Source organism: Ambystoma mexicanum, chromosome 10 (genome assembly GCF_040938575.1).
Source record: "Ambystoma mexicanum isolate Mex_15411 chromosome 10, UKY_AmexF1_1, whole genome shotgun sequence".
Classification (NCBI taxonomy): Eukaryota; Metazoa; Chordata; class Amphibia; order Caudata; family Ambystomatidae; genus Ambystoma; species Ambystoma mexicanum.
Window position 1 is genome coordinate 776,509,677 of NC_090932.1, and position 26,745 is coordinate 776,536,421.

At 43.7% G+C, this 26,745-nt stretch overlaps 1 protein-coding gene across 2 annotated transcripts in view; it reads left to right on the plus strand.

The window, feature by feature from the left end:
- The window catches only part of KCNAB1 (potassium voltage-gated channel subfamily A regulatory beta subunit 1), a 1,977,401-nt gene that overhangs the window by 1,846,316 nt on the left and 104,340 nt on the right, over nucleotides 1-26,745 (plus strand). For both annotated transcript variants that reach the window (XM_069618430.1, XM_069618431.1), the window contains exon 9: nucleotides 22,940-23,025. In XM_069618430.1, coding sequence (XP_069474531.1) covers nucleotides 22,940-23,025 — 86 coding nt within the window. The remainder of the gene's footprint in view (nucleotides 1-22,939; nucleotides 23,026-26,745) is intronic.

Consider the following 26,745-nt stretch of genomic DNA (forward strand, 5'->3'; position numbering starts at 1 on the left):
ACTTTGCTCCCCCTGGACGAATCCTCACCAAACTTTGCACAAAAAGAAAAAGTATATGGCCCACTCTGAATTTGTTTGCAATGTTTGGTGAGGTTTGGTCCAGGGGGGGCAAAGTTATAGGGGGGTCCCAAAACTTCTTTTTTGCCCATAGACTGAATGGGGAAAAAACTTTGCTCACGCCTACAGCCCAAAACGCTGGACGGATTTTCACCAAATTTGCGGCAGGAGCAGCAGCTTGGTCCCGTAAGTGTGCTTTTCTAAATTTGGTGAAAATCCGTCCAGTAGTTTTTTTTAAATGACTAAAAAGTAGGTCACAAAAAATAAATTAGTGATATCTATCTCTGCTCTGCGGACGTACTTCCCTGTTCGGTCCACGGACAGGACACCAATTGGCTAATCGGCTTGTGTCATGTCCGCGGATATGTGACGTATTTGCTGATTGGTTGGGATGAAGCGTGAGGTGCGTCGGATTGTTTTGATGCGCCTGCCATCTTGGATCCGTGTTTGGTGTCCGCGGACATCGAGGTAAAAAAAAATTAAAAAACACAACATTGCACTTGTCAAATTTATCAAATAATCTCTGGGGAGGTGAGGGGTGATGAGGACGGGATGGGATATGGCAGCAAGAAGCTAAAAACTGGTGTTTTTTTGTCGCGAAAGTCACACAGTACATTTGGAGGTGTTCCACAATATATGCCTAAAGTACAGGCGAAAGAGATTGCATTTTGGCATTCAAGGGATGGAGATGCATAATCATGGAATTGTGGACTTGCAAACATAGATTGTTGCTACTGCAGTCTGTAACCTCAACCTTACCTTGTGGTATTACAGAGTAATACTACATTCCGAATGCCCGTTCCTCTATATTGTTTATATTGGTTCCCCAATATTTATTAATATTAAATAGAAGCAAATTCAGGTTATTTTACGCTCTTAATTAAAACGCTTGATGTTTATAAATTGATGTGCTGGTGCTACACCCACAGCGCGGCAAATAAAGGGCCAATGTGCATTTGTCAAAATGTCATTAAAATAATAATGGAGTCAGACTGGCGCCCCCTAGATCCTGGCACCTCAGGCAGCCGCCTGCAGTGCCTGATGCACTTGGATCAGAAAAATAGTTCTCATGGATGCGGTGAGGCAAGTTTTTGTGAAGTAAGAATGTATTTTGATTCTGAGTGAAGGTCACCAGCTTTGAATTTTTGGTTGCAAGCTAAGGAAGCCCACGCATCGGACACACAGTATAAGGTTCAATTGTTTTTTGACCTTGAGAGAAAGAGACCATTCCGAAAGGAATTCAATGAAAGGAGGTTTGTAATAATGAAGATATGATAAGGTTATGCATTCCAAAAGTGGGTAAGGAACATGTTAATTCAGTTTATGAAGAATTGTTGGTGCGAAAGCAGTGAGCGTTACGGTCTGAGTTACGCCAAGAGAATGGAAATGGTGAATATAATGTAAGTTTGATTTTCAACGATTGTATACCGGAAAGAGCATTAACTTATTATTATCTGAACATTATTTTTGGGTTACATTCTATTTGTCTGTTCTGTGTGGCTTATTGCAATGAAACGCATGTACAATCTTTGTGTGTAGTGGTCTTTTTAACATGGTTATGGGGAGTCCAGCATCGAGGTGCATGTAGACCACCAATCGTTTCCCCCAGGTTCAACGCTAATACTTCATTAAAATGTCATGTATGACCATCTTGAATTGTGAACCACTTTCCACGTTGTTTTCGCTCTGTTGATATTGTTTCATGTCTGTGCTAATGGTTAGTTTAAACTCATTGCCGAATTAATAAGTCAATAGATACATTGTAATAAAGATCGGCTAGTGAGATCATTTCTGTTATGTTTTCGAAACAGGTACATCCTGCCATTCTGTGATTGTCATAGATTCCAGATGCCAACTGATGGCTTTTTTAACCGCCAGCTATAGTTGTGAACAACTGGATCACAGTGACTCTTTTTTGGGACGATCGCCAAGGGCCCATATGCCCTTGTGCTGTACTAGCGATTAGGAGCAACATAACATCCTTTACGGTGGTCTAGCCCCAAGTTAATGCAGAAGCACTGGAATTCACTGTGAGACCCAAGCGCTTCTTTTACCGAAAACAAACACCTTGTGTACGCAAAAAGAACAACGCGTGCCTCATGACAAACATTTTGGATCGCAAGCAAAGAAACAAATTTGCAATTTGATTGAATATGGCAATAGTCGGATGTTCTCGGAGCGTTTATTGTGAAATAAAAGTACTTTACAAATTGTACAGTGTTGTTGTTTTCTTTTAAAGTACGGTTTAATATTCTGAATTGTGACGTGCTGTGTTGTGAGTCGATGTGTGTAGATTTTTGGGTTCTGCGTCACATCACGTAGGTGATTATGGGCACGTTTGGCTACGCTGACGAGGAACGTCACCAAGAAAGGTGGAGAATATCACTAGGTTTGGTGAAGTGAGGCTCAGGGGCGGGGCATATGATGTAGTGACGTCAGGGCAGTTTACCTTAGGCCGATGCAGCAATGGATAAGATTAGCACAAGATGGCCGCGCCGTGCTGCCAGATAATAATAATTTTGCATTCATATAGCGCTACGAACCCTCAGGTATCTGAGCGCTGCTTATTATTACCCACGATGTGTGGTGCTCATTTATCGACCTCGGAAGGATAAAAGGCTGAGATTGGCCCTGCCGAGATTCGAACCTGCGTTAGCAAGCTCTGCTCAGATGTCAAAGCGAGTGTTCTACTCGCTGTGCCACTTGACCGGCACTTGACCAGATTTCACATGTTTACAAAAGAGGAAAAGTGAGGTAAGGTGAATTGGAAATGTTTGCGATAGATCAACGTATGTATAAAAATACATGCCCGAACCCTCGGGACAATAATATTTTCTGAGCATTGCACTTGTCAAACTTATGAAATAATCTCTGGGGAGGTGAGGGATGATGAGGATGGGATGGGATATTTCTGAACTGATTTTGAATGAGTTTACAAAGTTTGGTGGGTTTTTGTGCAGAGGGGGCAAAATTAGAGGGGGGTGCCAAAATAATGTAAATGCTTATAAATGAGGTGCCATTTGAGGAATCTACACTTCTTTTGGCAAACTGATAATAGATCTAGATAAACATGTTGTTGCCAAGTTTGGTGGGATTTTGTCAAGAGGGGGCAAAATTAGAGGGGGGGTGCCAAAATACTGTAAAGGCTTATAAATGTGGTGCTATTTGACAAATCTACAGAAAGGTTTGCAAAAAGATTATAGATCTAGATATAAATGTTTTCGTAAAGTCTGAATGGATTTTGTGAAGTGGGGGCTAGGTTATATGATGATTGGATGTGCATTCATTTGACACTTTTGAAAAAATAAAACGTGGATGGATTTCCAGCAAACTTGTGTAAGGCACATTGGCAAGGATCTACAAGCATGGTTTTGCAAATGTGCCAGTGTTTTATTATTTGACAAGTGTCATAATGTAGTTACAAAAAAATAGCGGTATACCTTTAGTGACTGAGGGGTAGCCTGTGGCCATGGACAGTGGCCAGATTGTCCGGTTCATGGAATAAGGTGATGATCCGGACAATCTGGCTACTGGAAATGACCACAAGGGACAAAACAAAGGATTAAAGTGGCCGTGTCCACCTGGGACTGGCTTTGTGGTGAAGTTATTCGAAATTAGGATAGATGTGAAAGGGAAGAAAAATGTGCTAGTGGTAATATGGTCATAGGGTTCTCTTTTTGCCTTCTGCAGGCTGCCATGGAAAGCGAAGAGGGCCCTGTATGGAACCCTCGCCTTCTCTTTCCATGGTGGCCATGTTAGAAAAGTATTTTCCTTCCTACACCGGGACGCCTCTGGCGTCCCGGTGTAGGAAGCAAATCCTCTTTTTTAGCACTTCGGGTTCCCGCTTTTGGAACCTAGGTTGCAAATGGCCTTCATCCCCCATTTCAGAGGCTGGAATGGGGGGATAATGGTCCAGAGACCTTGTTATCCACCCTCGCTTCGCTTGGGCTGATAACTTGGGCTGCTGGGCCAGTATCCACCGTTCCAGTCCCTGGAACAGAGGATGAACTCCACAATATTTTCATTAGCATAATACAAAATGGAAATGGAAATGTTGGAAAATCTTATTGAGTTTATGTACTTTATTGAGAAATATAAAGTAGATGGAGTCTATACGTTTTTTTTAGTTCTAGTTTTTAACTGTGAAAGGTGGTTCCTAAAGGAATATTTATTTTGTTTTTGGATGCATTTTATTTTGGCAGGAGAGCTTAGAACGAAAGGTGGGGAGGGAAATGAAGGAAGAGGCACCAAACACTAATATGGAGGAGTAGGTGGACTGGGGAAAATGTTGCGCGTGTGTTATTTCTAAGGTAGGGGGCAGTGTTTCTCATGCTCCTTGATTACAGCAGTGGTGGTGTTTCTTGGGGAGGAGGGATGGCATTAGCTGATTCTATTTTCAGAAAAATAGCAGTTTTGCAAAAAGTATGTCCTGTGTACTAGATTGTTAATGGATGAGTAGGTATAGGTGTTGGAGCTGTGCAAGGGAATTTTGAAGTTGAAAGTTCCTAGATCAGCAAAAAATGTAGTTCCGAACTGTCCGCGAACCAGAGATCTTATTGTGAAGTGCGTACAGGTTCTCGGACACGTCATCATGCAGCGCTCCAGCATATGGTCATGTGGCACTCTCCGGAAGGTCTGCAATGAAGTAAGATGTTCGTAGACATTATGGTTAAAGGATAGTTCCGGGACATTTTTTTTATTGTCCCTACGGTTCGGCCATGTGTTTTTAAGCATAACTCGGTAGATCGTAAAAAACTTTCCTATGGACCTTACCCGACTTTTCGTCCATTAACACACTCGAAATCAGCCGCCATTTTCTGATAATCCTATCATTTCCCCCCATCGACCTGGCTCACCTGCTTTTGCGGCACTAAATCAAATCCCCCGCCCCTGAGCCTGACATCAGCAGACGCGTACCGCCCATTTCCCAACGCCAAAGCACGTTTCGTGTCAACAATCGCTGCGCCTCAGCTAATGAAGTGTCGCCATGGAAATGGCAGGACGCCTCTTTCCTCAATAAGTATAAACACACCGTTTCACAACACACAGCAGCAGATTTTCGATTCCATTACTCTCTCTGTGTTACTTTGAGTATTCTGTGACTTGTTTCTGTGCTCTGGTCAGCTACCTTCGCCGCTTCTAGGCCTTGTGAACACCTGTACCATCTCTGTAAATTATTTTACTTTCTTTACCACACAATGGCTACAATAATGCCGTATATGTACGAGCCCGAGTACACCGAGGAAGAACTACTGGAAAGGCAAGCACGCGAAAACGATGGGGATTCGGACGGCAGTTGGGAGGACCAGTCAACGGATGAAGAGCCTGGACCATGTCGCATGGACGGCGTCTCCACCTGGTGCACGTGCAATCGGTGTGAGCTAATGCCAACTGAGGAGGAGAACTGCTGCTGCCGTGAAAATTCCGGGTGCTTGGCCTACATTTCGGAAGGCGAGCCAAGTCCGCAATGCATCACCGAGCTGCCACAGAGTTTAGGGAAGCCTGCCTCTCACGGACCATGTTGAGGATGATGATGGTGCTTATGCACGAACTTCGCGGCACTGTTCATCCGCGTAATCCGAGTAACGAGTAAGTATACTCTGGTTGTGATGTCAGTGATGCCACTACTATTTCATGGTCGTCTCCCACATATAAAATTACATCTACATATCATTCGAATGCATGTAAATTGGTTCCATATTGTGCATTTTCTAGATAGAATTTTTTTCAAAGCAGAATGACATTTTTTACCTGAATCGACAGTGATAAGAAAGTTTTGTCATTTTAATACAGTTTGCATCTTTCATTTTCACAGGTGGTACAGGCTGGTGGCCTATCGTTGCTTCACTTGGTGGCTTCACGGGAGGCTCGGACACCGCGTTCGGAGAGTAATACCTGCCTGTGCGGTACTTGCCATTAGACAACATTTCCCCAGCGACAGTGGACAATACCGCGGATTTTCCCTGGATGTGCTGCAACCGGAACTTTACAATGTGTAATGTTTATTATTTATGTTCAATTGAAATTAAGATCTAAAATAAAACCCAACATATATTTTAACAATGGTTGTTTTGATTTTTTAAATGAATCTAGTGTGTCTCCATTGAATAGTCTTCCTGTGCCTTGTCTTGTCACACCACATGTCTCCGGCCAGCATCCTCCCTCACGCTGGCCGCCCACCTTCAATCCACATAACCGTTGAACCCATATGCAGCAGACATACATATGTTATTTTGCGGGTTGGCATCAAGCCTCCCGGCCTTGCCTCCTCCCCCAAACATACTTACCACACCACTTTGTTCAAGCGTTGGCAATAAAAGGCCGTTGGATTTTATTGATACAAAACATGGTTATAGGTAAATAATCAATATGGTTGATCATAATAAATCATCCTTTTGGGCACCGGGTACAGAGATGACCCCCTCTGGCCCGTGCCGCCTTGCCACCACAGGCCAGCCTGCTGCTGACTAACTGCCTAGGCATCCAGGGTCTCCAGGGTGAACTGCACCCATATATTCTCCTGGGAGGGTGAGGTATTTATAAACTCACCCCCCTGCCTTCCATGTACTATATCCTGCAGCCTGCCTCTTACATGCAGTTAGATGGCCTCTCCTTGGTGAGGCCCTGCGGCAAACGAGTCTTGTCTGCACGACCACCGCCCTAATCCACCCCCCCGCCCTATCAAAGGCAGTTCGCACCGGGGTACTCGTGCTGCCAAGTGGAGCTGTCAGGGAGCGATAAAGGCCAAGAGGTGCCAAAAACCATGTACACTTCAAAGTGGTCTATAGAGCATGGGTTGTTGTTCCCATGTCTACCTCCAGACCCCGTGTCTCATGCCAAGCATCCCCCCTCACGCTGGACGGCCCCCTGCAATCCACATAAGTGTGTCTCCATTCACGAGTCTTCCTGTGTCTTGTCTGCACGACCACCGCCCCAATCCACCCCCCGCCCTATCAAAGGCAGTTCGCACCGGGTACTTGTGCTGCCAAGTGGAGCTGTCAGGGAGCGATAAAGGCCAAGAGGTGCCAAAAACCATGTACACTTCAAAGTGGTCTATAGAGCATGAGTTGTTGTTCCCATGTCTACCTCCAGACCCCGTGTCTCCTGCCAAGCATCCCCCCTCACGCTGGACGGCCCCCTACAATCCACATAAGTGTGTCTCCATTCACGAGTCTTCCTGTGTCTTGTCTGCACGACCACCGCCCCAATCCACCCCCCGCCCTATCAAAGGCAGTTCGCACCGGGGTACTTGTGCTGCCAAGTGGAGCTGTCAGGGAGCGATAAAGGCCAAGAGGTGCCAAAGACCATGTACACTTCAAAGTGGTCTATAGAGCATGGGTTGTTGTTCCCATGTCTACCTCCAGACCCCGTGTCTCCTGCCAAGCATCCCCCCTCACGCTGGACGGCCCCCTGCAAACCGCATAATGCCACGACATATACACGTCATTCATTCACAAACACACCCCTGTTTCGAATTCTTTATAACCCACTTCATATTTCTAATGAGAACTTCTTTGCGCTTTGCTAGTCAACCCGTGAAGGTGTTGGTTATCTGCTCTTCGTCTCTGTGAACTTCCGTGACCACTTCGAGGAAACTCGTCAGTTTGCAACCTGTGAACTGCTCCCTGTTCTACGACAAGAAACTACTCTGATCCCTGCATCTAACTGTTTGTTCGTCACGGTAAGGCCATGTACCATAATCATTTTGCGTCCAATTTCTTTTCGTTCAAGACAGTACATGCAAGGAACTAGTCACATGTTCTGAGTTTAGTCAAATTATTTTTCTATTTTTTTAAAGTTATTCAAATACTTATCCGCATGTGAATAACGTGTATAGTTCCAAGAACCAAAACAAACCTTGCATTGAACCTTTTATGTGTCATTTAATTTTTTAAGACATTGGTATTCATAGAGAATTGTTGATCTTTACTTTTCAGAACTTTCCACAATGCCTGCCTGTTCCATTGGCGGTTGCCCTTCGAAGACCCATAATAAATCTGAAGGCACTATAATGCATGTTTTCCCTAAGACAATAGATCAGATAAGAGAATGGGTCCGATATTGCGGATATCCACCGTCTGAGCTTGAAAGTAGAGTCCTAGAAGTCTTTGCGGACAAGAGGGGTGATCGATACCGCATCTGCAGCAGGCACTTTAGCTCAGACATGTACTCCACATCATTGCTAATAAAGAAGAACACACCGCGAGCGAGGCAAAAATTGCTCTCAACCGCTATTCCCACTCTATTCGTCCACATCCCTCCACTGGTGAGTCAAGTTTACGTATTTATCTCTCGGCCTTGCGGTAGTGTGTAGCATTAGCTAACAATAATTTCCCCATTTATGTATCCACTCAATATGAAGGCGGAAGATTCTCCATCCGTGTCGTTATTGCAGTCATCAGCCACTTCAAGCGCCTATCGGGTAATCTTACTTGGCTATTCTGCCACTGACTTGTTTTAGGCATGTAAATCAATAGTTTTAATTTATCGTGTAATTATTTTACCTAATGGTACACCCTTGTACTCGTCCTCTAGTCTTTGTTTTCAGTTATAATTATTGTTATCCAAAATAATGCAAGTACTGGCTTTCAGGGAGATGCTGAGGAGTCCAACGCATTGATGACAACCGCTGATGTCACTCAGATGCTCGAGGTACGTTTCCGGACAGTTCCATCGATGGAGATCATCAGATCTTGCATTCTTGTAGCGTGATTGTTACACACAATGTTTCTTTCGTTTTTAGCCATTGATATGTCCTTCTGTCGTCGCCCTCCTATGTGTCTTCTTTTTTCAATATTGTGTTCATTACTAATGAAAGTCCTATGTTTCAGGGAGTCGATGGAGCATTAGTCCAAGAAGAAGGGGGAGCATGCAGTTACGGGTCGGCGCAACAGCTTGCAGAAGTGTGCACCGCAGTTACATCGTCCCTTGATGTTCTTATGCATTTCGAGGTATGGATACTGACAGTTCGATCAAGCGAGATCATATGACGTGATTACATCCGCTATACTTCCTTCTTTATTAACGCAAGTACTATGTTTCAGGGAGTTGACGGAGCTTCTTCTACAAGAACATCACCCCTAGTAGTTGATGCAGATTTCTGGGTGGTGACACTTCCAACGATCGAGCAAATCGAATCATATTTAGATATCCATTATTTATTTTAGACAACTGATCATTTGTGCAGGTCTATTTAGATGAGCCGTTGACGCCTGCACAAAGTGTATGTTCTTTTTAACAAAATAGAAAACCATACTAATGCAATTACTGTGTTTCAGGGAGTTACTGAAGCATCATCTTCAATAATATCATCAATGGAAGTCTATGAGGAGCCCGAGGTATGGATCTTGACAGTTCCATCTAACTAGATCAAAAATGCGTGAATAATTGTTGTTTGAATGTTCTACACAAAGCGTTCATTCGTGTTTTGCTATTGAGATGTACGTGGGTATTGGTCCCCAAGTACATTTTGTGTTTTCAATATTATTATACATACTATTGAAAGTTCTATGTTTCAGGGAGTCGATGGAGCGTCAGTGCGTGATGGATGTGCTTATCATGAAAATATAGTCGTTGCAGCGCAAGAGGAAGTGGAGACATGCACACACGAGTCGGAGCAACAGCGTCCCGATGTTGAAGTTCGAGGCAAGAAAGTTTCAAAGAAAAGAAAGCAAAAGAAGGTTAGTGTCCTGGTCACTATATTATGTTGTTTTTCACTGTTAATAGTTCAATACTGTAAGTTGTGTTTAAACTGAACATCCCTTTTCCAATCTGTCCTCTAGTTGCGAGTGGGTGTACGAACTAGATCTACACAGACAGTGAAGCGAACGAGAGATGTTGCTTGTCAAACCGTTTGGCAGGGACTTGAGACTGGAGATGCATCATGCCAATGGGAAGAATATGAAGTGATTGACAACGGAGCTATACCACATCCAGCCATCGATAGTGAATGTCCTCCTGGTAGTTCGGATGCAGTCGGAGATCAATTCACAGAATCCACACCCGCAAAAACTAAGACCGCGAGAAAGTTGAAGAAATTGTTTTATTCACCCATCGCCGGAGAAGGAACAGATGTTGCAATGGAAGAGAATGAAGTGGACGACAATGAAACACCATCAATATCACTGAACATAGCGGAAGACGATATCAGAGATTCTACCTTTCATGTGAGTGACATGTCCTCAACGTTACAGGCCGAACCAGCTGGGATGCAGAGTGACAGTATAAGGAAAGAGGCCAAATTCATTGTATTCGATAGTTGTTTGATTGATATTATTATTCGGATGAAATGTGGGCATTCGGTTGGTGGGGAAGTATGTGGGGAGCCATTGATTAATGTGACTCGTGCAATTCGAGGCACTAACCTTAAAATACATGCCACCTGTACAAAATATCATCCTTTCTCATGGTCTGCACAACCCATGCTGGGGCAACTGCCAGCAGGCAATCTACTTTGTGCAGCGGCTGCACTTTTTAGTGGTTCAAGTTTTAAAAAGTTAGAGTCTTTCTTTCAGTTTGTGGGAATCCATTTCATTGCGAAAACTCAGTTCTACAAATACCAAACCGATTATCTATTTCCAGCCATTAGCGAAGCTTGGAGAATGGAAAAAATGTCTATTGATAGTACATTCGCGGGCAAACGGTTCAGGCTAGCCGGTGATGGACAGTGCCCAGGATTTTCAGCCAAGTACTGCACCTACCACTTTCAGGACATGGAAAGTAAGAAAATTGTGAGTTCGGTGGTCGTGCAGGTGTCACAAAGCACATCCTCAGTGGCCATGGAGAAAGTTGGCTTTGTAGCATCATTGCAAGAACTACAATCGCGGGGAATGGTGATCGACCTGATAGCCACGGACAGACACGTTTCAATTGCCAAGACAATGAGAGAAGAGTACAAAAATATAAATCACCAATTTGACGTTTGGCATCTTGCAAGAACAATCAATAAAAAAATGTCGGCTGCAGGTAAAAAAAAAGATATGCAAGGTATTTCACAGTGGTCCAAGTCAATCAGCAACCATCTTTGGTGGAGCTCAAAAACATGTGGAGGGTCGTTGGAAATTCTACTGGAAAAATGGCGGTCAGTAATGCTACACTGTAGCAACGTTCACCGCTGGACCACAAACCAACATTTCCACAATTGTGAACATGGCCATTTGTCCACAGAGGAGGCACGGAAGAAGAAGTGGTTGATTCCTTCATCACCCACTCACAAAGCCATTGAAAAGATTGTATTTGACAAAACTATAACAAGAGATTTGAGGGGACTCACGGAATTCTGCCACACAGGAGATTTGGAGGTGTTCCACAATATGTGCCTAAAGTACAGGCCAAAACGATTGCATTTTGGCATGGAGGGCATGATAAATCGGACTCTTCAAGCGGTCTTGGCACATAACCATAATGTTGGCCGTCAACAAAGTAGGACGACCGGAACTTTAGGGACGCTTCGCTACAATAAGGCCTTCACTAAAAGAAGTAAACAATGGGTGATCAAACCAGTGTTTGAGGATATGCAATATGAGTTTATTGAGAGACTTATTGTTGATGTCCTAGATAGGCACATACATGGAGTTGTGAACGAACCTGTGCAGGGGACAACTGCATTGCCACCCAACATTGCCTCTGTTCCATGTCCACCTAAAGCAGAGCTCATTGAGAAATACACATCACGGTTTAAATGATTGTAATTTGATTGTCTGTTCTCTCGAGTCTCCTCATGTTGCAGGCCCATTGAATATGTGTATCTATGTAATGTGTAAATAAAAGTGATTGCTCAGTGTACATGCAATGTGTCTCTCCACCCTTGCCCCTCCCTTCACCGTGCAGTAGTGCGAACCACCCGGGTGTCACCTGTGACTTTGCTCTCAAGTCTCCTCATGTCGCAGGCCCATTGAATATGTGTAGCTATGTATTGTGTACATAAAAGTGATTGCTCAGTGTACATGCAATGTGTCTATCCAACCTTGTTCATTTGCGCATTAAATTAAACCAAACAGTAATATAAATCATTTTTCAAAAAATATAGAATGCCTCGTTGTTGGAACAGCCATGCGATTATCAGTGCGACCGAAGAGCTTATTTTATCGTAAACCAACACCCTGTGTACTGCACACGAACATCGCTTGCCTCAAGACGAACTATTTTGGATCGAGAGCAAAGAAAAATGCAAATCGCTGAATATTCTCTAAACATTTGATGTCCAATAAATGTACTTTGCCAAATGTACAATCTTGCCGTTTGCTTTTAAACCACAGTTTCATATTCCGAATTGTGGCGCTGTATTGTGAGATGATCTAAGACCCTGTGTACAGCAAAGGAACATCGCGTGCCTCAAAACGAACTTTTTGGAACGTGAGCAAATAAAAATGAAAATCGCTGAATATTCTCAAAACATTTGATGTCAAATAAATGTACTTTACCAAATTAACAATCTTGCGGTTTGATTTAAAAGTACAGTTTCATATTCCCAATTGTGGCGCGCTGTGTTGTGAGCTGATCTGTGTTGATTTCCGGGTTCGGTGTGGAGTCGCGTAGAAGACGCCTGGGCGCGTTCGCCTACGCAGCACAGTCACGTCACGGATAGAGGCGGGGAATATGAATGTTTTGATAAAATCTGTTTCAGGGGCGGGGGATTTGATTTAGTGCCGCAAAAGCAGGTGAGCCAGGTCGATGGGGGGAAATGATAGGATTATCAGAAAATGGCGGCTGATTTCGAGTGCGTTAATGGACAAAAAGTCGGGTAAGGTCCATAGGAAAGTTTTCTACGATCTACCGAGTTATGCTTAAAAACACATGGCCGAACCGTAGGGACAATAAAAAAAAAGTCCCTGAACTATCCTTTAAGTTGCACTAATAAAAACCTATGAAATTCAATGAAAAAACTTTGTTAAGCGGATGTTATGGTTAAATTGCACTAATAAAAACCTATGAAATTCAATGAAAAAACTTTGTTAAAGGGACATTATGGTTAAGTTGTGCTACTAAAAACCTATGAAATTCAGTAAAAAAACTTTGTTAAAGGGACGTTATGGTTCCAAGTAAAACCGAAAAACCACTGAAATTCGTAAGTTATGGTAACATAAGCAACCATAACTTGTACCACCACTGTGCACTGCTAAGACTAACACCCGGGACATCAAAGATCACATCACAAATGTCATTGATGACATCACTGAGGACATCATATGTTCATTTACTTTTCATGAAAAGTCTGTACAAGGTATTCTTATTATAATGTTGACAAAAAAGTGTCAAGGATCATTGGAATAAATATCATGAGCTACTTAGTGCATTAAGCAATGCATTGATATAAATAGCATTCTATTATGAAGTTCTATTCAGTATACTAAGCTACTCATGTAGAAACATAGGCATTGTGTGCAGCATACATAATGGAGGTGCAATATTCATAATCTTGGCATGTTGAATAGTGAAATGATAACTGCTTTCTTATTAGAGTTTTGCGTACTGTGAAACATGTAATAAGTAGCTAATAAAACCCACTTACTACATAATTGCATTATTACAGACAAAACACAAAGAGACAACAACACATACAAATATGAGTATATACAGAGAAAGTGAAGTAAGCAAAAAAGCAGCAGTAGTAGCAGAAAGTGTTCATAAACTAACTGATTATCTTTATGCAGAGAAATGATTGCTCTGTTTGAAAGCTGCTACTTACCCTATGTATATGTATCACATGATGTGACTGGACCCTAAGGAAAGTAGTGTGGGTACAATGTATACAAATATGAGCATATAAAGGGAAAGTACAGTAATAAAAAAAACAGAACTATCAGAAAGTGCTGATAACTCTACTGATTATCTTCATGCACAGAAAGGAATGCTGTATTTCAAACCTGTGTCTTTCCCTATGTATATGTTTCATATGATGTGAATGGACCCTAAGGGAATTACTGTAAGAACATACTTGAAGGATAAGTCTACAAATATAGTACCTTTTCAATTTTTAGTTCCTGACTGTTACTGAAGAAAACCATTTGGCCTAGATATGTCAGTAAAGGAAAAAAGGGGGAGCCAGACATGTGATGTCATCAGTGATGTCATCAATGACATTTGTGATGTCATCTTTGATGTCCTGGGTGTTAGTCTTAGCAGTACACAGTGGTGGCGCGAGTTATGGTCCTTAGCTTACCATAGCTTATGAATTTCAGAGTTTTTTCGGTTTTACTTGGAACCATAACGTCCCTTTAACAAAGTTGTTTTACTGAATTTCATACATTTTTAGTAGCGCAACCTAACCATAACGTCCCTTTAACAAACTTTTTCATTGAATTTCATAGGTTTTTATTAGTGCAACTTAACCATAACGTCCCCTTAACAAAGTTTTTCATTGAATATATACTATACATATATATTTTATACTATGTATACTAATATATATATACATATTATACTATATTATACTATAGTTATAGGCCCGAGCAAAGGCCCTGGGGCATTACCTGAGTTGTTAATGCCTCCGCCGCGAGGGTCAATTGCTATTAGTAGCCTGGCCCGCATGATCTGCGTGACCGGAGCACTAAAAGCATTTTTTCTGTCCCAAAACGCTGCTGCGTTTTGGGACAGAAAAGAAAAAAAAAAACAATAAAATGGCAGTCGGGAAAGGGAAAATGTAGTACGTTTTCCCTTTCCATGGCGGAACAGAAGTGTTTCCAGCGTGTCCGCTCCCAAACAAAGAGAATAAGGTAAGTGGGGTTGGGAGGCCGGAAGGGAGGGAGGGGAAAAAAAACCTACCTGCGTCTCCGGCGAGGGACGATGGAAGCCTCCAGCCGTGTGGAGGTGCGGAGTGGGGATGGCCCTTCTCCGAGTCTCCACACAGCTGGAGGCTGCCATCGTCCCCCACCGGGGACAAAGGAGCAAGAAGGTAAGTGGGATGGGGAGGGGAGGGAGGAGAGAGGAAAGGGGTGGGAAAACAGAAATAAAACCTAACTTGACTCCCCGGCGGGGGGCGAAGGCAGCCTGTCAGCCGTGGGGAGGCTCGGAGCGGGGATGGCCTCACTTTGAGCCTCCTCATTGGCTGAGGGGCTGCCACGCCCCCCTGCCGTGGACAAGGAGGCTGGAATCCCGGCCGAGAATTGAGGGATTCTCGGCCGGGTAACGACCAAGCGAGAGCCAATCAGAATGCGTGTTGCATTCTGCTTGACTCTCGCTGGGCACTAATAGGTGTTATTATTGCCCAGTTTAATAGTACACAGTGTATCAACCTCGGAAGCATAAGAGGGCTGTCTCAAATTCAAAATTATGAAGTGCAGTGTAACCCTCTGAGTAATCATCCGAGATTACAATAAGCATCCAAGGCAATACCTACACATAGACGCCCCTTCAACATTTATCTCTGTGTGCCTTCCAGGGACCCAGCTGTCTGATTTAGACTCATTCCACACAATGGGAAGAGGAAGGAGACTGGTCTGCTGTGGAGCACAGTTACTGTAACTTTCTGTCCTCCACTAGTACTTAAGCAATAAACCCCGAGCTGGGGGGAGATTACTGCTTCAGGTAATACCCCAGGGCCCACAGTTACAGTCCCAGGGGAACGGGGAGGTGCACTTACCTGCAGAACCCAGTGAGGGAAGATGGCGGCCTCCTGGTCTGAGGAAGCTTGGAGCGGGGGCTGTACCGTGTGGTAAAGCACACGCTCCGAGCCTCGTCATTGGCTGGGAGCCCACCACCACCCTACCGGGTTACTAATTAGAGTAATAGCATGGAACATGAGTACATGCAGTCCATTTGAGTGCAATTCTATGAGCACACTAATTGCCTCTTACTTTAAAGATAATCTTAAAAAATGTATACGATTTTATTGTGTCACTGAAATGTCCAGCTTTGCTTGTGCTTCTTGACCAGTAGACAAGGTGTAATGAAATTTGCGCACATTTGTGAAGAAGGGCAAAATGTGCAAACGCCTCATTTCATAAAGGCATTTGTCCCTGTGTTGTGTTTTATATGCAGTTTGTAAAACACATTATGCGTGTTAATATATATATGAGTTGGTTTTATTGGAGGAGCCCCCAGGAGGCCAACTTCCTTTACAGCAACATCTTCGTGTATGACCTCATCAACATTCTGGAGCCATACACGAAGATGTTGTCATAGTTACATTGCATGTGCTTGTGATAACAGAACTATGTACACGTGCTTATGACAATACGAACTATGTACATTTAATTATAACAATATCCTCACATCTCCCTTTCTAAATAAAATTCAATTTATAATAAATTTAAAATATAGAAAAATTCTAACGTAACATTTCTGCTATGCTTATATAGTATATAAATTGTTTAACTTTAAATTTTTTATCAAAATAAAGGATACCAGGGATCTTCATGTTACAAGGATGTGTAACATAATGCTGGAACCATGTCATCAGTGCTCACGTTTTTAATAGTACACATAGTCTTGTTTATAGTTCCACACTCTTTTCCTGTGTCTTGATATTGGCTGATCATTGTCATCTCTTTTCTCATGTGGATTTTCTTGTGTTTTCTTTCCCTGTGTTCTTTCTTTGCACATCATACTTGACTCATCAAACTTATCTTTGAATGTCTTATCTTTAAATGTCTCTCCATAAATGTCTCGTTCTCTTTCGTTTCTCTTTACTTCCTCCTCCTTTGCCAAGACTATATCATCATATGACCATTTTTTGCCATCCTCCAAAATCACCGATTTCTTTGAACATTCTATCACCTTTTGGGGAGGAAGAAATCTTGACTCTCCTTTCATCATGCGTTTTGATTCTCTCACTCTCACCCAATCACCTTTCACAATTTGACTCTCCCGAACATGTTTTTGCTTATCATAAAAACTTTTATACTCTTCTTGTTTCTTTTTCACTTTCTTGACAATCTCTTCCAGGTTTATCTCTTTGTTTCTTTTGTTCATCATCCAAGCAGGCCTAAGCCTATTTGCAGATATCCTTCCTCTCATCAATGTGAATGGAACTTCCTCAGTCACTGAATGTGGTGTAACTTTGTATGTGTTGAGGGCTTCCTTGAGTGTCTCTTTCCATGGTAGACCATTCACAACGGCCAACTGAATAATTCCCTTTATGAAACGATTCATCCTCTCCACTAAACCGTTCCCCATTGAATGGTACAAGTCCGTAGTGCTATGTTTAATGGCTCTATCCTTCAAAAACTTTTGAATTTCCAGGGACATGAATTGAGCTCCATTATCTGACACAAGTTCTTGCGGTTCTCCTTCTCTGTTAAAAATTTCCTCCAAAAACTTCACAACTTTGATAGCCGATACCGAGTCCTCAACAACACCACATTCCACCCATTTGGATGTGTAATCCACCAGGACTATTAAATACATTTTTTGTGATCCCAATGTTTCATACGGTCCAGCTATATCAATGGCTAGTTTTGTCCATACCGTACTGGGAATATTTACTGGCTGTAATGGAGTGACACGTGTCATTTTGCTCTTGTCACTTACTGCACATGCGGTACAATCTCTGACTAGAGTTTCCATTTCACCCCACATGTTAGGCCACCAATAGGCTTCCCTTACTCTTCTTTTTGTCAACATTCTACCCACGTGGCCTTCATGGGCAATGTCCATAATCCTCTTTCTCAAGTTTGCCGGAGGTATTATGCGTTCTCCTCGATAGACACATATTTTATCACTTGACAATTCATCTTTGAATCTTTCCCAGGATTTCAAATTGTCATCAGTATCTTTCCAACCATTTTCGATGGCTCTTCTTAACATTCCTTGTTCCGGGTCACATTCTCTGGCATCAATCCATTCCTCTTTTGAGAAACTGGGGTGCACTTGAGCTATGATGGAATCCATGTTTTGTTCTTCCGGTAAATCTCCTCTGTCCTCACAATCGGCCATAACACCCTCACATGGAAGGCGAGAAAAACAATCCGCTACCACATTGTTCCTTCCTGGAGTGTATTTTATGGTCACATTAAATTGCATGATAATCAGTGTCCATCTTCTTATGCGTGGAGACGTCATGTGAGGGTTTTTTGAGTTCAAAACATGAACAAGTGGTTTATGGTCTGTTCTAATGTCCACTGGAAAACCCCAAATGAGACCTTTGAAATGTTCTAATATCCACTTGACACCAAGAGCTTCCTTCTCTATTGTCGAATAGTTTCTCTCAGCACCTCTTAATGTTCTTGAGGCAAAAGCAATGGGAACAATTTCACCTCCTTGTACTTGTTCCAGTATACCTCCTAGTACTATATTACTTGCATCAACTGATATTCTTGCCTTTGCACTCGAGTCAAACATCTTTAACGCTGGTGCCTTGTTGATTAAAATTTTGATTTGTTCAAATTCTCTCCTGCATTCTTCGGACCAATCAAATTTCATTCCTTTACACATTAAATTCCTCATTCTCTCAGTTCTATCCGAATAATGATCAATCAATGAATTTGGAGTAGTATTCTGTCAACCCCATGAAACTCCGAAGTTGGTCCTTGTTTTTGGGCTCTGGAATTTTAAGAATGGTGTCCACTAACAATTCTTTTGGCTTTATTCCATCAGTGTTTATTCGATGACCCAAGTATGTAACATCATCTTTCTTGATCTTGCACTTTTCAATTTTAAGTGTCATTCCTTTTTGTTGTAGAACTTGCAGTACACCTAACAACTTTGCATCATGTTCTTCCTCAGACATCCCAGACACCAAAATATCATCTTGGAAATAATGTACTCCTTGTAATCCTTCAAACAAATGATGCATCAACCTTTGGAACACAGCGGCTGCCAAAGCCAATCCAAAAGGCATTCTCTTGTATCTAAAAGCTCCCAACGGTGTTATAAAAGATGTCAAATGCCTAGACTCTTCTTCCAGCACAACTTGGTGGAATGCCGACGATAGGTCTAACGTCGTAAAATACTTTGCTGTTTTCATGGTAGTCAACATTTCCCCAATATTCGGCAAAGGATGCCGATCTATCCAAATATTGGCATTCAAGTCTCTTAAATCCACGCACATTCTGATGGATCCATCAGGTTTTTTTTACAAGTACAATCAGTGACAACCACTCCGAACTTTCAATGGGCTCGATTATGTCTTGCATGCATAGGCCCTCATTACGAGTCAGACTCCGGCATGGTGGATGGCGGAATTACCGCCCCATTCCAAGGTGAGTGGGGCGGTAATTCCCCATTCACCATTTGCCCTTCCCCATTCCCATTTTTGCCCCATAGGGCATAATGGGAATGGGAAAGGCGCTAAGTACAGTGCCATAAATTGCGGCACCGTACTTAGCACTAAGGTCACTTTACGGCATGGGTTTTAACACCTGCAAAAAGCAGGTGTTAAAACCCAGGACCTCTTAATCAGGTGTTAAGGGTTAACGGCGCCGACGGCGCCGTTAAATCCTTAACGCCTGACTTGTAATGAGGGCCATAGTCTTTCTAATTCAGTCTTCAATGCGCCTCTGGTGCCTATGGGTATGTTCCTCACTTTATGTACAACTGGCTTTGCATCTCTTCTGAGTATGATACGATGTTCGAACCCTTTAAGTAAACCAATTTTATCATTGAATACCTTGGGAAAAGACTTTGCCAAATCCTCTGCAGTGTCACAACTGTTCTCGGTGATACATAAAATGGGCACATTCTCACCTGGGTGAATTCTGATTTTCAATGATGCTTGCTCCCACCATCCTACTATTGAAAACCCATTCTCGGCCACATACAATCTGCAGTATGTCTTCCTTCCTTCAAAGTTTAAGTGTACCCAAACAAAACCTATTATGTTGATAGGTGTCTTTCCATAACCTGTCACTTTAACTTTTGTCATCTGTAACTCTTCCATCTTTTTCTTCAATGTATTTACATACGTCTTTACATCAACCATCGTATATGGAGAACCAGTGTCAACCATGACTTGTAAAGTTATACCATTTATTTCCATTGGAACCCAAGGTCCCACTCCACTTTCACCTGGTGTAATGGTAAGTATCTGTACTCCATCTTCAAATCGATCCGTGACTGTCAACAAGCTGCTTGGACTACCAATTTCCTCCAATGCCTTTATGCTCGTCATTGTTGCACTTCTGCCCCTCCTCACACCCTGTTTTGGGGTCCAGCTGCACAGAGCACCCACTTGACTGGCCACCGCCTTAGGAGCCTGCAGGAGCAGCGCATGCGTTCTGATCCAGCATTGGCCGCCATCCAGCTTTCATCCCATGATAGAGACTTGGCAGTACTGCTGAAAGTCTCGAGTACTGCCAGGAGTGGACCTGAACTCATGATTTCGCTGCTAATTATGTTTTTTCTTTCCCGCGTCCTGCAAAAACCTCCCATGTGGGCAGAGCCGGATCAAGAGATCAAGTGATGCGGTGGCACATGGCTGCTGCAGATAAAGGGTGCTGCTAGCTCACCCAATGTAAAGTGCCATGTAAACAACATGACACGCAGCAGTGCCGATGTAAAGTGTCAGTCAATGGGCCTCATTATAAGTTTGCTGCTCCGATAACAACGGTACCGGTAAGCTACCGGTACTGTTGTTACCAGACTGGCAAACTACGAGTTCTGCTTGCAGGTCACTGGCGGGTGTACTGGCACCTGCAAGCAGAGCATGTCAGATGCACCGGCACCATTCAAGAATGGTGCCGGTGCATCTGACCTGCCCATTCCCATTGAGCCCTATGGGGGTCAATGGGAATGGGAAGCATTTTTTCTGCCGCCCATGAATGGGCAAGTACCTGGTCCGGCAAGGCCATAATGATCCGGCAATTGCCCATTCGCGGGCGCTGGAAAACAAATGATACCAGCGGCAGCTGTGCCTGTTTTACCGGCACGGCTACCACCAGTATCATAATGAGGCCCAACGACTTTCTATTGATGAGTCTCTCACTAATAGAAAGCCTAGCCATGGAATGACACTTTACATGACAGTAAGTAAGCGAGGCGGAGCCAGCACCTGTTCAAGATTAACCCTGGAGCCTTTGCATTCTGGTATTTGTAGTCTACAGAACTTTGGATGGAGGGCGCTCAGAAATCGCGCGCAGGGCACTGGTCGACCTGGGTCCGGCATTGCATATGGGTCTCATGTTTGCCTCAGACTAAGCTCAGGGTGTTATTTTGGACCGCATGTAAGGGGCCAATATTGCTCTTGTGATGTTGAATGCAATGCATTTACAAGATCCCATGAGGTGCATGTGGAGGAGTGTAACTAAAGCACATCCCTTAGGCGCGGTGCACTGCTTTATGGCCTAGCTCCTGGCACGTTCATGCACTTTTCTACGTGTTTATTCTTGTGTATGCATGGAGTGAATTACTGGCTCACTGCTGCATTTGCAGGATAATGCTGTGTTGTGTTGTTGTATTATGTTATCTTCTTTAACTGTGCCAAATCTCCGCCATGGTAGTTTCACAGCCCGAGGCTGGAGTGGAAGTAGGGTGCCTCTTTCCAGGGGATCCAGACCATAGCCTGTGGCAGAAAAGAAAAGGGAGGGGCCCACCGGAGGTGGGGGTGAAGGGTGCAGGCAGAACAGGAGGTTCAAACAGAGGTTGGAGAACGTTAAAGGAAGCAGGAGATTGTTTGTGATAGGTGTGTGGAATGGAATTCTCTGGGTGCATAAATAGAAATCTCCCCATTGTGTGTGTTTATAGTTGTATATTTGGGCTAGGGTGACCAGATGTCCCAGTTTTGGCGGGAGTGTCCCGGATTGTGTGTGCTCTGTCCCCCTTTTTCGAGATTATGGGCCTCATTACAAGTTTGGCGGTAGCCTTGCTGCTAGAACCGGAAGGCTGCCGCCGAACGTGCACATTTTTCCAGTGCCCGGGAATGGGCAATTGCCGGGGTATTAAAACCCAGGCAGGCCCTGGTAATTGCCCATTCCCGGGCGCCGGAAAATATTCTTCCCCATTCCCATTGAGCCCTATTGGGCTCAATGGGAATAGGGAGGCCGGATACACCAGCACCATTTGTGAAAGGTGCCGGTGCATCCGACATGCTCTGATCACGGGTGACGGTCCGCCCACCAGGTCAGACCTTGTAGTTTGCTGGTTCGGTACCTACGGTACCGGCAAGCATACCGGTACCATAGATACCAGACCGGCAAACCTGCAATGATGCCCTATGTTTCCATTGGAAACTGCAGTGGTCCCGGTTTTTAGTAGTTGGTCTTCATAGCTGTCAGGCAGGAATGCAAAATCACGCACAAAAGAAATGCTGCATTGTAGAACTTTAGATACTGTTAGTTTGTGATAAATTAATTATAATTGGAGTGTATTTGAACAGTAACACTTAAACTCCCTTCTCCTCCAACCGCTACTGAAGTGTACACCCACTTTCAAGAGTTAGTCCTATTTTTATGTTAGTTGTCCTGTCCCGGTTTTTTACTTTTTAGATCTGGTCACCTTAATTTGGGCCACATATTTTTCCAAATTAGTCTGCTTCCAGTTATTTATTTAAGTTCTGTTAGGTTTCTAAGTACAGATATGGGATTCGAACTTCTGTTGCTCTACATGGTATTGCTTTCAAGACCAGCGTGTTACCCCTGTGCTATCCTCTGTTCAAGCAAGTGCAAACTTTGGCTTGCCAGATTCTTTTGCACTACATCTCCTGTCAGCCCTAGCTAGCATATCCAATAGAGAGGGAATCACTGGAATTGTATTCCATTACATCAGGGGAGCCACAGATTGTAGGCCCCAGCTCCAGAGAGAGAGGTCTTGTATCTGTAGCCTCTTTCACAGTACAATAAGGTAAGATCACTTCAAGGACGCTATGAGGAAACCACTGTTTTTTCGGATTAATACAATTAAAAGTAATTCATGGGATATCAAATCATAATCCATTATGTTGCGAAATATCAATTCAGATGCTCACCGAAGACCTTGAGCTGAAGTTGCATTTTGATTTGTTTCTTCACAGAGATTGTCCGAGCAATGACATATGTCATCAACCAGGGGATGGCGATGTACTGGGGAACCTCCCGCTGGAGCGCAATGGAGATCATGGTAATGAAACAGCACAAAGCTGCATGCAATTATTATTACGTCACACCTCCATGGTGGGCATTATTCAACCCAAAGACTCACATGTCAGCGTGGCTCGCTGAGGGCACTTGATTGTCTGTTCCCCTGAGTTTAAAGAAAAGGCAGTTATCAGATGTGTTGGGAGCAGTCGGGTTTTTTGTTGAGGGGTTGGCAGTGTTATGAGGCTGGGGGCTTAGTTATGTAGGGTTTCTTTGTTTTTCTTCCAATCAAAAATGTGTTCCCTCTTGTTAACTGCGCAATCACTATTGTCTACTGAATGTGTGGACGCCAACACTTAAAGTAGCCCTGACACACCATCCACCCTTGCCCCAGTCACCAAGGAAAAAGATGAAACAGCTATTAAATCCTTTACATTGTATAAACTCGCATGACTAGAGACTTAAAAGGAGAATAGACGTGGAGCCGCCAACGAATGAATCAAGATGGCGTCCGCCTTTCCCTGCCCAGCCATTATCCCCCTCCTGTAACAAACTCCATCCATGTCCTTCCAAGCATATCCTTAGCATTTACCCTTCTGATTGCATTCCTGTCCTTGTTGTCTCTTGCTCTGTTCCATTGTGGTATGGCCCTCCATTGTTTTGCGCCTAGGATCACGCTGCATACTTACAAAACAGACTCACAGGCCTCTAACATGTTCAATGCTAGAATTGCAATTGTGGGTCTGAAAGGCTCAGCTCGGTTACTCACCAAACGAATCAGTATTTCGTTAAGAAAAGGGGAGCCCCCTTTCATCGTCCTACATGCTGCCATGACCCTCGTCCTCAAAACCCCAACACCTGATCTGAATGAATTACTATAGGCCTGTCTATGGCCTCGCAGGCATGCATAGGTGAACATTTGAGGGACAAGTGTGTCTGTCCCCCCATCCTTTTTGGCACACCATTTTGTCCCCCTCATTTAGCAGCGCCCCTATCCTTCAGTGGTCCTGTCTCTCCCCAACATTTTCAGCAAAGTTACTCCACTGCATGCATGTTTAAAGCCCTAAAGCAAGCAGAACCAAAACAACTCTCCAGTCACCTTGAAGTGAGATGTCTCCTGAATGACTTTCAATAAGGCATCCCTCTCGGCATGGAGCTAAAACAACAGCCATCCACTATTAGGCTGAGAGGAGATGAGCTTTGGGTTTGTTGGGGACAGCAGGGTAGAACTCTGGGTGAAATGAGCAGGGATTCTGGCCCGACCAATACTCTGACGAATGCCTGAGGAGCGCCTTGCTCTGCCCTCAACAGGCTAAAGTCCCAGCAAGCCACTCCGCGTATCACCTGGGCATGCTCGAGTAAGGTTTGAGGCATCTCCCATGCTGCTAACCAGCATAGTAAGGACGGTGAAATGGGAGACTGCAGTGCTCAAATTGTAAGATGCCCTTCCAATGCACCTTTAGTTCCTGCCTCGCATAAACCTTAGCAGGTTATGATAATGGCTGAGTTTTCACACCGCTCCTTTCGCTCATCTGCCCACTCGGCTATGCTAGTTTTGTTCCTCGTGGGGTACAATGTATCTATTTGAGACAGAGATACAGACACACAGCATGAGAGAGAGAAATAGAGAGAGGGCGAGAGAGGGAGAGAGAGAGAGGTGGCATTGGCAGCTAAAGGAAGTGGAACTGTGCAAATTGCCAGTGGTATGAGTGCAGGTTTGCAGGTTATTTTGCCTTATAAGACCTACTCCCACCTTTCCCTGACTATTTGACTCCCCTCTAAGATCTCCTGCCACCTTGCACTGCGCACGCAAACCCTCCACAGAAGGCTGTTAGCATAACAACACTAACCGAACCACGCCTAAGCTCCTCTTTGGCCCTGGTGCACTCTCACACATCAGCGGCTAAGCAGACCTAAAGCACAGTAGTCTCTCAAATCTTCGGCTTTTTCCAAAGGATAACATATTCCCAATTTTTTTTCTGCCAAATTTATAGAAATCAGATTATCACTCAGCAACTGGGTACTTCCAACCTGCACCCATTAGCACAACAGTTCTCACCCCTGCCTTTTTCGACTGTTCCACTAACAAACCCCAGCTCCCATTTTCACTTATAAAGCCAACCACAGGGAGCCCACCAATAGTGTCAGACAAACGCTATACAAGACAGCTTACATTACCTTAAATGCATGTCAGGGAAGATTTGCTTAGTGACAGAGCTCAAAGACAACCATCTGCACTTGTAATGTGGACACCACTGCAGCTTTTGAAATGTTTGTCCACCATATTTTTATTTTATTTCATTGCTCATTGCACGGACCAGTTCTGATGGTGGAGGGAGAAAGGGATTTTTATTCTTCATACAGATATTGTTTAAAGAGCCATGTTTTTAGTGTTTTGCAGAACTGGAGGATGGTGGTGGCATGTTGAGACTGTGGTGGGATTGAGTTCTGGATGGTTGGGGCAGGGAAGGAGAAAGACTGCGTGTGAGTCATCTCTTTAAGGGCTAACTTAGACTCCAACCTTTTTATGAGTTTGCTACTTGATTCATGAGTGCCTACATAGGTGTGGTGTTTAGCCACAGAGTATGTTGGTGTTCCAGTCGAGAATGTTTTGTAGGAGATACATGCAGTTTTGAATATGATCCTGGTGGGAGGTCAGGCCAGTGAAGTTAGAGCAGTATTGGCAGGTGCTGTTAATGAGGTAGGGTGCCGCATGGTGGGCTGCCTTGAGGGGGCCCAGGCGTGCGGCTGCAAGCCCGTTAAGGAGGGTATTCCCTCCCCAATGAGGGCTTGGACCACCATATCTTACTCAATCATTCAATTGGGTCCTATCATGTTAGATCGGAGACAATCAGGTCTACCACAGCCACATCCACATCCACATGGAAAGTCCCACAAGGTTCATTGCATTCACCAATCCTATCTTGTGTATATATGACCCTACAAGTATGTATCATTGCACAACATTAAGTGGGATTCCACATATATGCAGTTGATAATTAACTTTACATAAAACTGTGTGAAGGCAATTGAAAGTGTGACAAAACAGTTACTTGACTAATCCTACTTTTACTCCCAGTCGTGCGAACCCTCTCCCTTTATCATGGCTGCACAATCTAGGCTCTGCCTGCCCCACCCGGCCCCGACCAGCCCAAGTAGCAGGAATGTCACCTGGAAATATTTGTAATGCTAACCTGTTGGTCATGCTGCAAGTAAATGCTGTAATAACAGTTTCATTTTTTATCCTTCCATTGTTGGGCAGAATCCTTCCCCTTCTCCAGACTTCCTCTCCCCTGAAGCATTGCACTCATCATCGCTGCTGTCACTTCCTGACTTGACTACTGAAAAAGAATCTATATTGGTCTACTGGCAAATACCTTGCAAAGCTTAAAAATCCAAAAGCAAGCCTTTGGGTTGCCCAACTCCAGGCCTCGAGGGCCGGATCCATGCCGGTTTTCAGGATACCGTTCATTAATATTCATGAGATTAGTGTGCATACAATTATTCTAAATGTATGCACATTTTTCCTCACGAATATTAACGAGGGGCATCCTAAAAACAATCAGGATTCCGGCCGTCAAGGCCTTGAGTTGGACAACACTTGAATCCCCTTCATTGGCTGTTAACAGGCTTCCAAATAAGACTTAGAAATGGGAGTATTTCATTCCATATTTCTGAAGTAAGGAGAACGTTTTTTAGGGAGCAAAAAAGTAATTTCCATTCGTAATTCTGTTAATTCTTGAGGTCATTAGAAATATCCTTT